The sequence below is a fragment of the Ailuropoda melanoleuca genome, chromosome 14 (assembly GCF_002007445.2).
Source record: "Ailuropoda melanoleuca isolate Jingjing chromosome 14, ASM200744v2, whole genome shotgun sequence".
Taxonomy (NCBI): domain Eukaryota; kingdom Metazoa; phylum Chordata; class Mammalia; order Carnivora; family Ursidae; genus Ailuropoda; species Ailuropoda melanoleuca.
This window is the reverse complement of record NC_048231.1, coordinates 40,349,749-40,363,151: the sequence shown is the minus strand read 5'-3', so window position 1 is coordinate 40,363,151 and position 13,403 is coordinate 40,349,749. Positions and strand designations below refer to the sequence as shown.

The following is a 13,403-nucleotide window of genomic DNA, read 5'->3' as shown; positions in this document are numbered from 1 at the left end:
ATGCAACCTGCCCGCATTGTGGAGAGCAATCTGCTTCATTCAGAGTCTGTTGATTTAAATGTGAGTCTCATCTAAAACTTACAGTCATGGCAACATCCAGACACGTTTGACCAAATATCTGGGTACCATGGCCTCACCAAGTTGACACATAAAATTAAGCGTCACAGATGGCTAGGTAAATGTTACTTCTTGCCTTGACCTGATACTTCAGGTGATCTTCTGGAAGAAATTGGTGCCTCTGCATAGATGTGTCTCCACCCAAAAGTCCTAGGCACCTGTGGGCAGTTGTGAAAGTCCTAGACCCTCTCCCCAAAATGATACATGCTCATGTATGCAGAATTTTGCAAACAATTATAAGAGTCTGTTGATCTCTCACAGACTATGTGGGGGCCCCTAAGGTGTCAGTGATTCTCCAGGTAGATTCCTGTTATGGATCCTCGTGTTGTTAGGCAGCATCACGTGATCACTGTCATCGTAGTGGGGCAGGGTGTAGCATGGTGTCCTTGCTGAGCATGCAGAGCTGTCTTCAGGCCTGCCAGAGCCTCGCCTGGTGCCAAGCCCTGTCATCGTGCCCTGCGTGGCTTGTTCAGTCCTTACAAGAAGCCATATCTTGACTTTACAGACATGGGCACAGAGGTTTAGAGAGGCTAAGTCACTTGCACTTGCCCGGGGCAGCACAGTGAGTCAGGGGCAAAGCAGGATTTGAAGCCAAGGCTCAGAGCGCGGGCTTTGACTGGTACCTCTGACCACCTAGAGGACAGAGAGCAACTCCCAGGGAAGAGGGGCTCCGCGGAGGTGTCCTGGGAAGCTGTTCTGTTCTGCCGTCAGCTCCTGCTCTCCTGGCTCACAGAAAGAGAGGATCACTCATACGGGACTGGGGCTGTGGCCCTTCTTTCAACACTTGCCCTTTCTAGATACTGATGTTTCAGAATGATGGGGCTTCCTAAGGGCACATGATTCAGTGAGTGGTTCACATGAGAGCAGACTGTCACACTAGGCTTGTGATTTCATTTAGGAGAACTTTAACTCTCATTTCTTCCTGTTCTCTAGCTGAGCCGTGTGAATGGCACATCGTCCCCGCAGTCGCCACTGAGCGCGCCTGGCAGGGTTGCCGCGGTGGGACCTTACATCCAGGTGCCCAGCGCCGGCAGCTACTCTGTCCCAGGGGACCCCGTAAAGCCCCAGTCTCTCACTATTGCCTCGAGTGCTGCCCACGGAAGATCCAAATCCGGTGAGTGGCCTGGGGCCTCTTCTTCAGGGAGAGCCGTGGAGGTCGGCAGCCTCGGAAGAGGCCCCTGCAGTGCACCCCGCATCTCCCCCGAGGCACTTTGTCTTCTGGCCGGTTTGGGAGCTGTGTGCCACCACGGTAATAATATGACCCTAAATTGAGGACAGATGCTCTTTATTGAGCTGAACGTCTTTACCATAAGTGGCTTTTCAAAACACGAATTACTTAAGACCCGAGCCTCTCATGCCATGGGTGTCACGTAGCCATGAGGGCACCAAGCCTGCTCCCCAGCACAGCTGCGCCCCCAGCAGAGGGGCAGCCTGTCTGAACAGTGTGTGAGGGCTTCTCTTTCCTTTCCGCACTCCGCGTAGTCATCGATGCAGAGGTCCATGACCGTCGTCTTGGCCTTGCCGAACCATGTGGCGTGACCAGCACCGCGCGGGCACGCAGCTCACCTGATGGGATGCTTCCCGAGGGCAGGTCAGGCTCTCCTGGGAGAGTCTGCTCTCCTTTCTCAGAAGGAGGCAGCTGTTTTCTAAACAGTGAGAAGGCAGTGCTTCTTTGCAGTAAGACTTTCTTGATGCTGGGGTGACGCGTTTGCCCGCAACACATGGAATCACGGAGCGCAGTACCGACAGGACACCAGTACTGGGCTGTCCTGAGGGCGGATGTCACAGTTGGCGGTAGATCCGTGAAGCCTTCTGTCTCTCGCCTGACACCTGGTCTGAGCAGCAGCAGGTCTGCCACGCCTGCTGTGGGGCGCGGGGCTGATTCTGACCCAGGCGGGCTAGGCCTCACACCCAGGCTCCACTCGCTCCACGGCTGTGTCTTGGCAGTCACACGGAGCGCGGGGTCGATGCGAGTCTCTAAGGGCAGTGTTCTTGGGGAAGCTCTTATTTATAGTTAGAGCCGTCCTACAGTGGGGTAGATATCTGTCCGTTTCCAGTGGCAGTTAATTTCACAGCCAACTCCTCCTCTGCTGACTTCGCTTGAAATACTTCCTGAGCCGAGGACATCTCCCGTTCCCCTCTTCTCTGTGGGTGTGTGCTGGGCCGCCTCCTGGGGGTTGCGGGGAGAAGACACCCTTCCAAGGCCCGGAGAACGTGTCCCGCAGGAGTTCAGCCGAAGCCTAGGTTTTTCCACCGCCGTGCAAGGTGACTGGACACAAGCTGCGTCCCCCAACACTGGGGATAGAGTCTCGACCCAGGTGTGGAGCTGGGAGGAGAAATCTCCCTGCAGGGCTCTGACTCACACTGTCGACTCCTTCTGGTTCCGTGTCACGCAGATGGCCACGGGAAGCCCAAAGTGACCAGCTTGTGGACAGTATCAGACCTCGACGTCGGGCCTGACTGCCGCTCCTCAGGGCGCTCTGCAAACCTGTTTGCAAACCGTATGTCGGCCGGCAGGCCCGGCAGGGCTCCAGCCCTCTCTGATGCTGCTCACCCAGCAATCGCTTGTTTTCCAAACTGACAAAGGTCTGCTCATCCCGTCTAGACGTGAAAAAATGCCGTACTTCCTTCAGCAGGTGTGGAGTTTGGGCTGGGTCACACACACCAGCTCCTCAGGAAGGCTTCGCCAGATCCTGGCACAGCAAGGGCTTTTGGTTTTATTTTTAAGAAATTAAGATGATTTTCTGAGTTCGTTAAAGACTTTAGATTTAGCTCCTATACAAGAACCTCCCATCATGCTTGAAGATAACTGTCCCCTTATAGTCCTTTATAGTGAAAATAAGTGATCTTTCTTCGGCATCCCTTGCCTCATCCTAGAGAAGGGAATTCCCAGTTCCATCTTCAGTCGCTTTGTGGCTGATTTCCGTAAAGCCTCCCATCGCTGTGGATTTCAGAAGCAGCTGGCTGGCCACACTCCGTGAGACCCCTGGCTGGACCCCCCCCCCCGAGTCTGCTGGGCGCTGCTTGTTTCCCCATCAGCCCAGTGTGGCCACCACCGTGTATCCTTGGTGAACCCATGTGCTTCTGGCCCACACATTCCCCACTTCTAAGATAACAACCAAGGGGTCATGAAGGCACGTGCACTTCTTGCCCGGAAGAGGCTGTGACTGGTCCCTCAGAGCAGAGTGGTGGTTTGGACCGAGGTCTTGGAATGCCTCACCAGCACCCTTGCAGCCTGGCCAGGACTGTTCTGGACCCCGCTGCCTGGAGCCTCAGGAGGCCGCCCCTGACAGGGCCTACAGGGTGCCCCGAGGCTCTGCCCCACTCACTGCATGAGGGGCGCCTTCTGCACTTGTGCTCAGAGCACATGGGAGCGTTTACTCATCCTGTCTCACGAGTCACAGCTCTTTTTGCAAGCACTGTTCTGAGGAATAGTGATTTCCCTGCTGCTTCTCAGTTATCCCCACCTGCTCATGCTGGCTGGTGGGGTGAGGAAAGAGGAGGTGCTGTTCCTGTCAGAAAGGCCCAAACAGCCCCTTCTGCTTTCTGTCCGTTCCATGTGGCTTACAGCTGGGGTCTTTGCCACTTCAGTCCCGCACCAGTGCCTGCCGTGGAGCGGAACGGGAGCATGAGTCAGAGGCTGTGACCTGACCCCTGTAGATGCTGTAACTTATCTATGTCACTGTGACTGCCAGGAGGGATTGCTTCTGTACCCTTTCTCAGTTTGGAAAATGCTTTGTTTAAAAAAAAAAAAAATCTTTTCAGTGGCTTTCCTAAAACCATGGGTTCGACTAGCTTTCTAATCACTGCAACAGAATGATAGCTTGCTACTCCAATCAGTGGGAACTTGTGCTGGCCTCTTGTGATCTTGAATTCTTCTAACAGATTAAAGTCAAATTTTTCTTTTACCGTGCAAGTAGGACAGGTCAGACCTGTCATGAAGTCAAAAGACAAATTTTTTAAATTGCTGCATGTAATTGGTTTTATAAGTCATGTTTGTAAAGCAAGTGCCGGTGCTTATTTTATTTATTGGTGTTGATGTCGTGGATTTGACCTGCATTTAGATAGGGGCCCGGAGACGTTTCCACGGTCCTCTGGCCCCGTGCACAGTCACCAAGTCTCTGCGCGCGTGAGGGCAATGCCTGGCCAGCACGTGGCACCTTCTGGCTGGCCATGCAGCAGCCTGTGGCGGGGGGAGGCCGGCCGCCTGGTTCGTGGAGCACCGTCCGGATGTGATCTCCCGGAAGGTGATCTTTGCTTCCGGCAAGGGGTTATTCTTAAGTTGGTTCAACTCATTTCAGGAAATATTTTACTCAGATTCTGTGTTCTTTTCAAGCCAATGATGGAAACTGGCCAACATTGAAACAAAATTCCAGCTCTTCAGTGAAGCCCACGCAGATTGCTGGTGTGGACTGGAAGGACTCGAGCATGGAGGGTCCTCTCAAGCAGGGGACCGTCTCAAGCCAGCCGACGCCCTTGTCAGCCTTAGGAGCCGCGGAGAAGCTGGTAAGCTGTTTGTCTGTCACAAAACACCCACAGGACCCTCACCGTATCACTGTTCAGACTCCATCTTCCTGTAGGGGGTGAGCGGTGTCATGAGGCAAATGAATCCTGTGAGTGTCTAAATCTAACCAAGCATGGAGAAGTCCACGGACCCCGAGCCCCTGAGCGGCATGCACATGCAGACGCTCTGTCGGAGTTTCCTATTGCAGATGGGCCACCACCGATTCCCGCAGCGTGTCCTGTGCCTGGTCACATGCTGAGTGGAAGGATTACAAGTCCTACTTTGTATTCCCTTGTGACTATGGATAAAACATGCTTAACTTTTCCAAGGGTGACTTTGTTTTTCTTCTTTACATCTGAATTTAGGGCACGGACATGGGTAAAATGCCACCCCCCGTCCCCGGTGTTGGCAAGCAGCTGCCTCCAAGCTATGGGACGTACCCAAGCCCTGCACCCGTGGGCCCAGGCTCCACAAACTCCCTGGAGAGGAGGAAGGAAGGCAGCTTGCCCAGGCCCGGCGCAGGCCTGCCCGGTCGGCAGAAACCTGGTCCACTGCCACCCGTGGGCACGCCTGGCTCATCACAGCAGATTCAGCAGAGGATTTCGGTGCCGCCGAGTCCCACGTACCCGCCGGCAGGGCCGCCTGCGTTTCCAGCTGGAGACAGCAAACCCGAGCTCCCAGTGACTGTGGCCATCAGGCCCTTTCTGGCTGATAAAGGCTCAAGGCCACAGTCCCCCAGGAAAGGACCCCAGACAGTGAATTCCAGTTCCATATACTCCATGTACCTCCAGCAGGCCACGCCTCCTAAGAATTACCAGCCAGCTGTGCACAGCACCTTAAATAAGTCTGTCAAAGCAGGTACGGTGGGTTTGTACTCTTCTCTTGGGGCTAACAAATTATATTTTTACTAAAAATGCCAACCCTTAGCCTTACATGTGGACCACGGACTATTTAGGAGTGAAACAGATTCTTACGTACAGTGTGGCCTTAGAGGTCCGTTTGAGATTGGGGTAAAAGATGACGTGCACGGAGCCGTTTTGCAGTGGGCAAGGATGGGAAGCGCTCCCTTCCTGTCTAAGCACCTGCCTCCCTGTGGTACTTGGGAACCCCAACTCCCGGAAATTCCTCTTTTTCTCCTGCTTTGTGGAAATGAGTGCAGCTTTTCCGGGGCTGGTGGGGGGTGCTCTGCGCAGATGTGGTCCTGCTGGCCACCCGGCAGAGGCTGTGCCCAGCCCCTGGACAGGAGGCAAGGGTGTGTCTGCTGCTGGGACCCTGCGCCTGCAGGGGAGAAAAGCCCTGGCAGGTGAGGGGCAGTCAGCCCTGGAAGCCGAGTGTCCTAGGGACACAGGGGAGGGAACGGAGCCTGGTGTCACATATCCTGGGGCAGGTGGTGACTGTGACCCGCACGCAGGGTCCTGCGGGTCACAGCTGGGCTCCGGCTTCCTCACACATTCTTGGGCGTGGGCCGCAGCTTCCAGACTCCTGGGAGTGCCCAGCCACCCCGAGCCCCAGCAAAAGCTCGCTGCTTACCTGGGACAGGGCTCTGGCCCCCATCCCGCCATCTCCCGGGCGGCAGGCAGAGACTTCCTGTCTGAGGCGGCCTGTGTGCAGCCTGGGCCTGAGGGTCAGATGCTGGGGAGGGACGGTGTCTGCTGCCTCGGCCAGAGAACAAGGAGGGCTGGTTTGGGGTGGGGAGGTCGGGTCTGCAACCACTTTTTTTTTTTCATCTGAAAAAGCCCAAACTCTGGAAGCCCAAATGTAAAGACCAGTGAGAGAGACACTCTGCCTTCCAAAAGGAGTCAGCGGGGAGAGGGGGTTCTTGGATCAGAGGGCCCCGGGGGGGGGGGGGTTCAGAGCAGGCCTCAGCAGCGCCGCAGCCGTGCCGTCACCGGGGCTTCATTGCCCGTCCTCTTTGTCTCCAGTGTACGGCAAGCCCGTGTTGCCATCCGGCTCCACGTCCCCGTCGCCGCTCCCGTTTCTTCATGGGTCGCTGGCCGGGAGCACGCCACAGGCCCAGCCGCCTCCAGAAAGCGCTGAGAAGGAGCCGGAGCAGGACAGCCCGGCCCCCTCCGGGGACGGCGGCACGGGCTCGGGCACCGTGGAGAGCCTGCCGCGGCCGCTCAGCCCCACCAAGCTCACGCCCATCGTGCACTCGCCGCTGCGCTACCAGAGTGACGCCGACCTGGAGGCGCTGCGCCGGAAGCTGGCCAACGCGCCGCGGCCCCTGAAGAAGCGCAGTTCCATCACGGAGCCCGAGGGCCCCGGCGGGCCCAACATCCAGAAGCTGCTGTACCAGCGCTTCAACACCCTGGCGGGGGGCATGGAGGGCACCCCTTTCTACCAGCCTGGCCCCTCGCAGGACTTCATGGGCACGCTGGCTGATGCGGACAACGGAAACACCACCAATGGGAACCTGGGAGAGGCCAGCCCTGCCCGGCCCACAGCCCCGCTCCCCACAGAGCCTGCCCCGTCTTCCGACGCCAACGACAACGAGCTCCCTTCCCCTGAACCGGAGGGCCTCATCTGTCCCCAAAGCACCCACCAGACAGCTGAGCCTGCCGAGGATGACAACAACAACGTGGCCACAGCCCCACCCACAGAGCAGGTCCCCAGCCCTGGGGCCGAGGCCCTGTCACCAGGGGAAGACCAAGCCCCTCCACCACTGCCCCCTGCCGTGCCCCCACCAGGAGCCTCTACGGTGGGTGTTGTCCTAGACCGGGGCCCCAGCTTCCTAGTCAGCCAGCCAGTGTTTGAGGAGGACCTGCCTGTGTTAGCCATAGTGCTGGGGGTGGGGGAGCTTGCCAGACCCCCGTCCCTGCCCTCCCTGCGGCCGAGGGGAAGGACAGTACAGCAGTACCCAGATGGGGCGCTGAGGAAGTACACGGGGATGCAGAGTGCTCCCTAGAGGACCCAGTCAGATTTCCCCGAGGAAGGGAAGCTGCAGCTGGAATTGGAAGGGCAGGCCACGAGGGGGAGGGCCACCTTCCATACAGGCCCCTCTGGAGCAGAGAGCAGGAAGCGGGAGTCCACCGTAGTTTGTAGGAATGAGTTGCTGACCCCCCGAGCTTGGCTGTCACCCGCCTCCCTCCCTGCTAGGGGTGCTCTGAGGAGCCAGGGCCCAGCCCCTGAGCCGCTCTCTCCCGGAGCACGCTGGGTGAGGCGCAGCGGCCTGGCTGGGCCCTCGTGATGCCGGGAGCTGCTCAGCGCTGCTGGGCGCACACACTAGCCTAGGCTTCCGTCCCTGTCCCTCCTTCCCACCAGGGCTGGGTGCGTTGGCACATGACCTTTAAATCAAAAGTGTGATTCCTTCCCGGCAGAGCAAACGGACCAACCTGAAGAAACCGAACTCAGAGCGGACGGGGCATGGGCTGAGAGTCCGGTTCAATCCGCTGGCGCTGCTCCTAGATGCTTCTCTGGAAGGGGAGTTCGACCTGGTGCAAAGGATTATCTATGAGGTGAGCTGAGCCGCAGCCACGGCAGGGGCTGCCCCGTGTGCTGGGAGGCGGGGCTCACAAGCGCCCTGTGTCCTTAGGTGGAAGACCCTAGCAAGCCCAACGACGAAGGGATCACCCCCTTGCACAACGCCGTCTGTGCCGGCCACCACCACATCGTGAAGTTCCTGCTGGACTTCGGGGTCAATGTGAACGCCGCCGACAGCGACGGCTGGTGAGGGTCCCCGGGGCGCTCGGTCTACAGTAGGAGGTGGCCCCACGCCGTCAGGACATGGGGAAGGCACAGGGGCAGGAGAGGGTGGGTTTGTGCAGCACCTTGCCCGAGGCCGCCTCACCTGGCCACCCGCTCTCGCTCTCTGGGTTCTCTTGTGAAAAGCACAGCTCTCATTGTGGTTTGCGTGTACCGGATTATTAACGGTGTAGGCTACGCATCTGGCAGATCATTACCCTTCGTCTGGTTTTAAAGGGTCAGATGACCTGTGTGGAAAGGAAGCTTAGAGTCCTGTTCAGTTGGACATTGGCGTTGCTGCTCGCGGGGCCTTCCTGCCGCTGGGCAGGCCCCCCGGTCTCTTGTAGATTTTGTTGGGAACTTCAGGCACCTGTCCGTGGGCTTTGAACATTTGGGTCTTTTACATTGTGGCCAAATACACCGACCGCCTTCCCCCGCCGCCCCATGAGGGCACTGCGCCCATGCCGAGCGGTCCTGCCGTCCTGCGGCTCGCTGTGGGCAGCTTGGCAGGCCCACTCGGCAGTGCGCCTGCGCTGAGACACCGGGGCACGAGAAACCAGGCCATGAGCCCATGGGGCTCGACCCAGCACGGCCCTGGAGGTCCCTGGCCGGCCTGGCCAGTGCCTACAGTGCCCTCACCTGCTCTCCATTCCAGGACGCCGCTGCACTGCGCCGCCTCTTGCAACAGCGTCCACCTCTGCAAACAGCTGGTGGAGAGCGGCGCTGCCATTTTTGCCTCCACCATCAGCGACATTGAAACTGCCGCGGACAAGTGTGAAGAGATGGAGGAGGGCTACATCCAGTGTTCCCAGTTCCTGTATGGTACGTGGGGGTGCAGGTGGCCCGAGCCTCAGGTGCCTCCCCTGGGCGCGGTGCTGGTGTGTGCGGGGAGAAGCCCGCTTCCGCCTGGGGAGCAGTCCCCCGGTCTCGTTAGAACGGAAGTCACCCACTCTCTTAGGCTCATTCCTAAAAACGTGTTTGAAAATCCATGTTGTCAGAAAGATTCTTGCCAAATTGCTAAAAACAAACAGCACTTGTCTTTGTGTCGATGGGCCCTCCCCCAGTGGGGGAGGTTGGGGGGCTGGGCAATAGCCGTCTGTCCGTTTCTGGGGCACCGAGGGCTTGAAGCACAGCTGAGGATGCTCCAGGGTGGGAGCCCCCCATCCCCGTCCTGTGGTGACCGTCCATGGAGTGAGGGTCATTCTGGTGTCATTAAGCCACTTGAGCGGGGGTCAGACTTGGAGAGCTGAGCAGCACCTCTGCTCCAGGGGTTCAACAGCTGTGGGTCGCCTGCTCCACACCTACTTGAGAACCTACAGGCCCGGCCCTGCACTTGACCCTGGGGATGCCGTGACAAACCGAAGCGGGCCCCAAGCTCCCCGAGGCCACAGTCACAGTGACAGCTGTGCCAGGAGGAGTGCGGTGGGAAGTAGCCGGGCCATTGGCCCCCGGCTCATCTCGGGGTCCCCGCAGTCACTCCAGGCAGGAGCCGGCTTGGTGGCCGTGGTGAAGTGGTGCGGAGCTCCCCACCCAGGAGCAGTCAGGTGGCTTCCTAGTTGACTTTTGGAAATCGTTCCAGGTGGGAGTTGGAAGGTTGGCCAGTAGTGGGACTCGTGCCGGGCGGGGAAAGGGCGGGGACAGGGCCCCTGCGCCGCCCCCCGTGACCGCTCGCTTGCCGTCTCATCCCAGGGGTGCAGGAGAAGCTGGGCGTGATGAACAAAGGAGTTGTGTACGCTCTGTGGGGCTACGAGGCCCAGAACAGCGATGAGCTGTCCTTCCACGAGGGCGATGCCCTCACCATCCTGCGACGCAAGGACGAGAGCGAGACCGAGTGGTGGTGGGCGCGCCTTGGGGACCGGGAGGGCTACGTGCCCAAGAACCTGCTGGGGGTAAGCACGGCGAGCTCGCTGCTCTGGGTCAGCCTGGTCCGTCTGGCGGTCCCGTGCCCGTCTCCCCTTCTGCCCGCCCAGGGCGCAACGCCATCTCTGGAGGTGGGCGAGTTTGCAGAGGCGGCAGGAGGCTCCAGCAGGCCCCCCACTCACACTATGGGAGCCACAGGGGTGCCCGTCCTGGAGCCCCGAGCAGCAGCCCGGCTCCCCGTCACAACTCTCTGAGGTCCCGACACGTCTGTGGTGGGGAGCGCGGTTCGAACTGCCCTCCGCCCTGCGACCCAGCCGGTGCCTCCGCGCTCCTCCCGCACGCCTGGCCACGGGTGGGTGCGGCCTAGAACCAGAGATGCTGGAGCTGCTGGCCTGGGCTGGGGAGTGGGGCAGGGAGGGGGCCTCCTTACAGCCCCGGGGAACGGGTTCGAGGGGGTGCCAGGTGCTAGGAGAGGCTGTCCTGTGGCCGGGGGTGCAACTTGTAGGAGGGAGTCGGGATCTCAGAGGGCGGGTGGCCACCAAGTGTCGGCCTGGACAGAGCAGCCGGCCGTGCGGCCCTCTGGGTGCCCCCTTCCTGCGCAGCGTGCCGTGGCCTCGTCCTGACTGTTTCCATTGCTTCGCAGTTGTACCCACGCATCAAGCCCCGACAGCGAACGCTAGCCTGAACGTCCCTTCAGAGCACTGCGCGGGCTTGCCGGCTGAGGAGCCGCGGGAGAGACGGCCCTGCTGTTTCTCCAGGAAAGCTGAAGCTAGACGCGGTCTACAATGGTGCTCACTTTAGCGGACAGCATCCACAATGTGAAATTCCTGCAGTTTCTAGGTGAGGCCCTTTCTTCAGTTTGCCCATAACTGGGAGAGGTACTTTTGCCTCCAAGAAGACTGAATTTTGCCAATTACTGTAAATCCAAATAAATATCCAGCTTTCTAAACAACTGTCCCTGTTGCCAATAAGAAGCCCCATAATTTATCCCTGGTTGGTGGCCAGTGAAGATGAATCCTCTCACTGACTTGGCCCCAAGGCCGTCCCTCATTCTCGATGTCACCCCCACCCCAACACTGAAAACGCAACCGTAGTGAGGTGTGCCCCCTACTCGAGCCCGCCCTCCTGTCACTGGAAGTCCGAGCCCCCCACTGCCCTTCCCGCCCTCACCACACACCTCTTCCTTCCTCTACTGAAGGAGCCCCCGTATGGAAACTTCTGTCGGTGCTGGTGCTTGGTGCGTGTGTCCCGGGCCTGGGTGTAGGTCACCTACATACAGGCTGATGGTCCTGGGCTGGACTCTGGCACAGCTCAGGGGCCAGGGCCCTTAATACCAAGTGACAAGCAGTCAGGAGCCTCCGGACAGCACTGTCCCCTCCTTTGTTCACAGCACCGCCTTCCCTTCAGCCTCTTGCTGCTCAGGTGTGCGGCCCACAGGCCGGGGTGTGGCAGATTGGGGGGGGGCTGCATAGGAGGGGCAGCTGGGGGGGGCAGCCATGACGCAATAACCTTTGCCCGGTCCAGACTCACGTTTGAACTGTACGTACAGACTTTTCTATACCAAAAGTATTTTTTGACTAGACCATTCGGAGCTACCAGAATGTTGGAAATGTTTTTTTCTCATTAAAATCCAGGCCCTTAGGCTTTATTTTCCATGTATGAGTCCCGTGTATAATTTATGTGTAAACACGTGTGCAGACCCGCTGCTGTAGCCAGTCACCTCCAAGCACCGATTGTACAGTGTGGCGGTGCGACGGGAGCGCCCCCGCGGGACGGCCTCTGCGCTGCGCCCGCCGCCGCCGCCCTGTAACGTGCACAATAAAGCGCTGTCTGTCTGTCTCACCGGCGGCTGCGAGTCTTGTTTTGGAGCCGGAACGGAGCTGCAGAAGGAAAGCTCAGGTTTTTCTGGACACAGTGAGAGACCCGATCTATAGTTTCAAAATAGGTTTTAATCATAAGCTTTATATACAAACTGTTGTACAAGTATTTATTTTAATAAAGTGAAATAGTGAAAAGTACAAAAAGCAAAGCTGGCTCCTCCCCCTTAGTGAAGTATCACAGGTGTATCCGTAGCCCCGATTAGTGATGCGGGAAGTGGGCGGTCTATAAACGGGCTCGGGCACACCGGAAAGTGGCGTGCTAGAGACAGGCTCTCGGACAGATCAGGCCTGCGTTACCACCACCCAACTCATCGTGGTGCAAGAGTGAACGCTGAGGCGCCAGAACCTTCTAGTAAACCGGGGCCCCCATAAAAACATGGTTTAAGTTATGCTAAAAATTGTTTAGCAGTAGTGTAACCCTCTCCCACCTCCAGTTAAGAATCAACAAGGTAATACAGCAACTCCAAAGCCCGCCGCTGTCTGGAGCAGTCCTAAACTGCATGCTGCACTAGATATCTAAGCACATCTGTTCCGCAAACACTCGAACTGCATTTCCCAGCACGCGTAGGGTTAGTTGCCTGCGTGCGTGCAGAGGTCAGGCTCCGCGGTTTTGTGCTGACGGTCCATCCTGCGTGGGATTACTGATCCCGTGACTCGTAGAGGAGCTTGGTGGCCTAGAGCGTGATCAGAGAGGTGTGCTTGGTCCTGTGCCTGGTTGGACACCCCCTCCCTGGATGGCAGGGCTTCCTCTGGGAAAGGTGGGCCTGTGCTCAAAGCTGAAGGGCCCAGCCCCCCCACGCCCCTCCCTGCCTCGGCCCAGGTACCTTGTGCATGGCTGCCAGCCACGCTGTCGCCTGCCTCCTGCTGGCATTTGCGTCCTCCCCTGCCATCAGTTTCAGCTGGGTCGTGCCCTCTGCCCCTGGTGCTGAGTACTGCAGGGACATGCCTGTGGCCCGTGCATTGCCTCCTGAAGGAGGGCGACGAGGTAAGAAGGCCCACGGGGACCCCAAGCACCCAGGATTCCACCTGCCCTCATGTGCTGGAGGCCAGGGTGCCTCCCTCCCACCCCTCATGCTGGTGTAGGAGGCCAGAGGTTGGGGGCCTGTGCCCTGGAGGCCTTCTGGTAGATGACCCCAAATTCACAGGACAGGCAAGGAAGTCTCCTGACCTGGTCCTCCAGGGCCCGGGACGCATTGTACCACATCACTGAGTCGAGTGAGAGAAACACGACTGCGACACCCAGTCCCACGTGGGGACTCCTGCGGTCAGGAAGCCACAAGGCCGGCTCCGTGCCCATACCAGTCCCCCCCCCCCCCCCCCCCCCCCGCCCCCCCCGCGGCCAGCACCCACCCTGGGCCCCC

At 58.8% G+C, this 13,403-nt stretch overlaps 2 protein-coding genes across 7 annotated transcripts in view; one reads left to right on the top strand and one right to left on the bottom strand.

Moving 5' to 3' along the window:
• PPP1R13B (protein phosphatase 1 regulatory subunit 13B) overlaps window positions 1–12,004 on the top strand; it is a 53,906-nt gene extending 41,902 nt beyond the window's left edge. The window contains exons 9-19 of one of the 4 annotated variants that reach the window (XM_034642495.1): window positions 1,051–1,231; window positions 2,514–2,618; window positions 4,182–4,364; window positions 4,454–4,623; window positions 4,987–5,479; window positions 6,544–7,319; window positions 7,939–8,076; window positions 8,154–8,287; window positions 8,958–9,124; window positions 9,992–10,191; window positions 10,806–12,004. In XM_034642495.1, the coding sequence (XP_034498386.1) occupies window positions 1,051–1,231; window positions 2,514–2,618; window positions 4,182–4,364; window positions 4,454–4,623; window positions 4,987–5,479; window positions 6,544–7,319; window positions 7,939–8,076; window positions 8,154–8,287; window positions 8,958–9,124; window positions 9,992–10,191; window positions 10,806–10,847 (2,589 nt within the window). In that variant the 3' untranslated portion in view covers window positions 10,848–12,004. The remainder of the gene's footprint in view (window positions 1–1,050; window positions 1,232–2,513; window positions 2,619–4,181; window positions 4,365–4,453; window positions 4,624–4,986; window positions 5,480–6,543; window positions 7,320–7,938; window positions 8,077–8,153; window positions 8,288–8,957; window positions 9,125–9,991; window positions 10,192–10,805) is intronic. The other 3 variants (XM_034642496.1, XM_034642497.1, XM_034642498.1) reach the window with 3 other exon arrangements.
• Window positions 12,005–12,091: 87 nt separating this feature from the next.
• ZFYVE21 (zinc finger FYVE-type containing 21) overlaps window positions 12,092–13,403 on the bottom strand; it is a 12,744-nt gene continuing 11,432 nt past the window's right edge. For all 3 annotated transcript variants that reach the window (XM_002918853.4, XM_002918854.4, XM_034642503.1), the window contains 2 exons: window positions 12,867–13,009; window positions 12,092–12,716 (listed from right to left, as the gene is read on the bottom strand). In XM_002918853.4, the coding sequence (XP_002918899.1) occupies window positions 12,681–12,716; window positions 12,867–13,009 (179 nt within the window). In that variant the 3' untranslated portion in view covers window positions 12,092–12,680. The remainder of the gene's footprint in view (window positions 12,717–12,866; window positions 13,010–13,403) is intronic.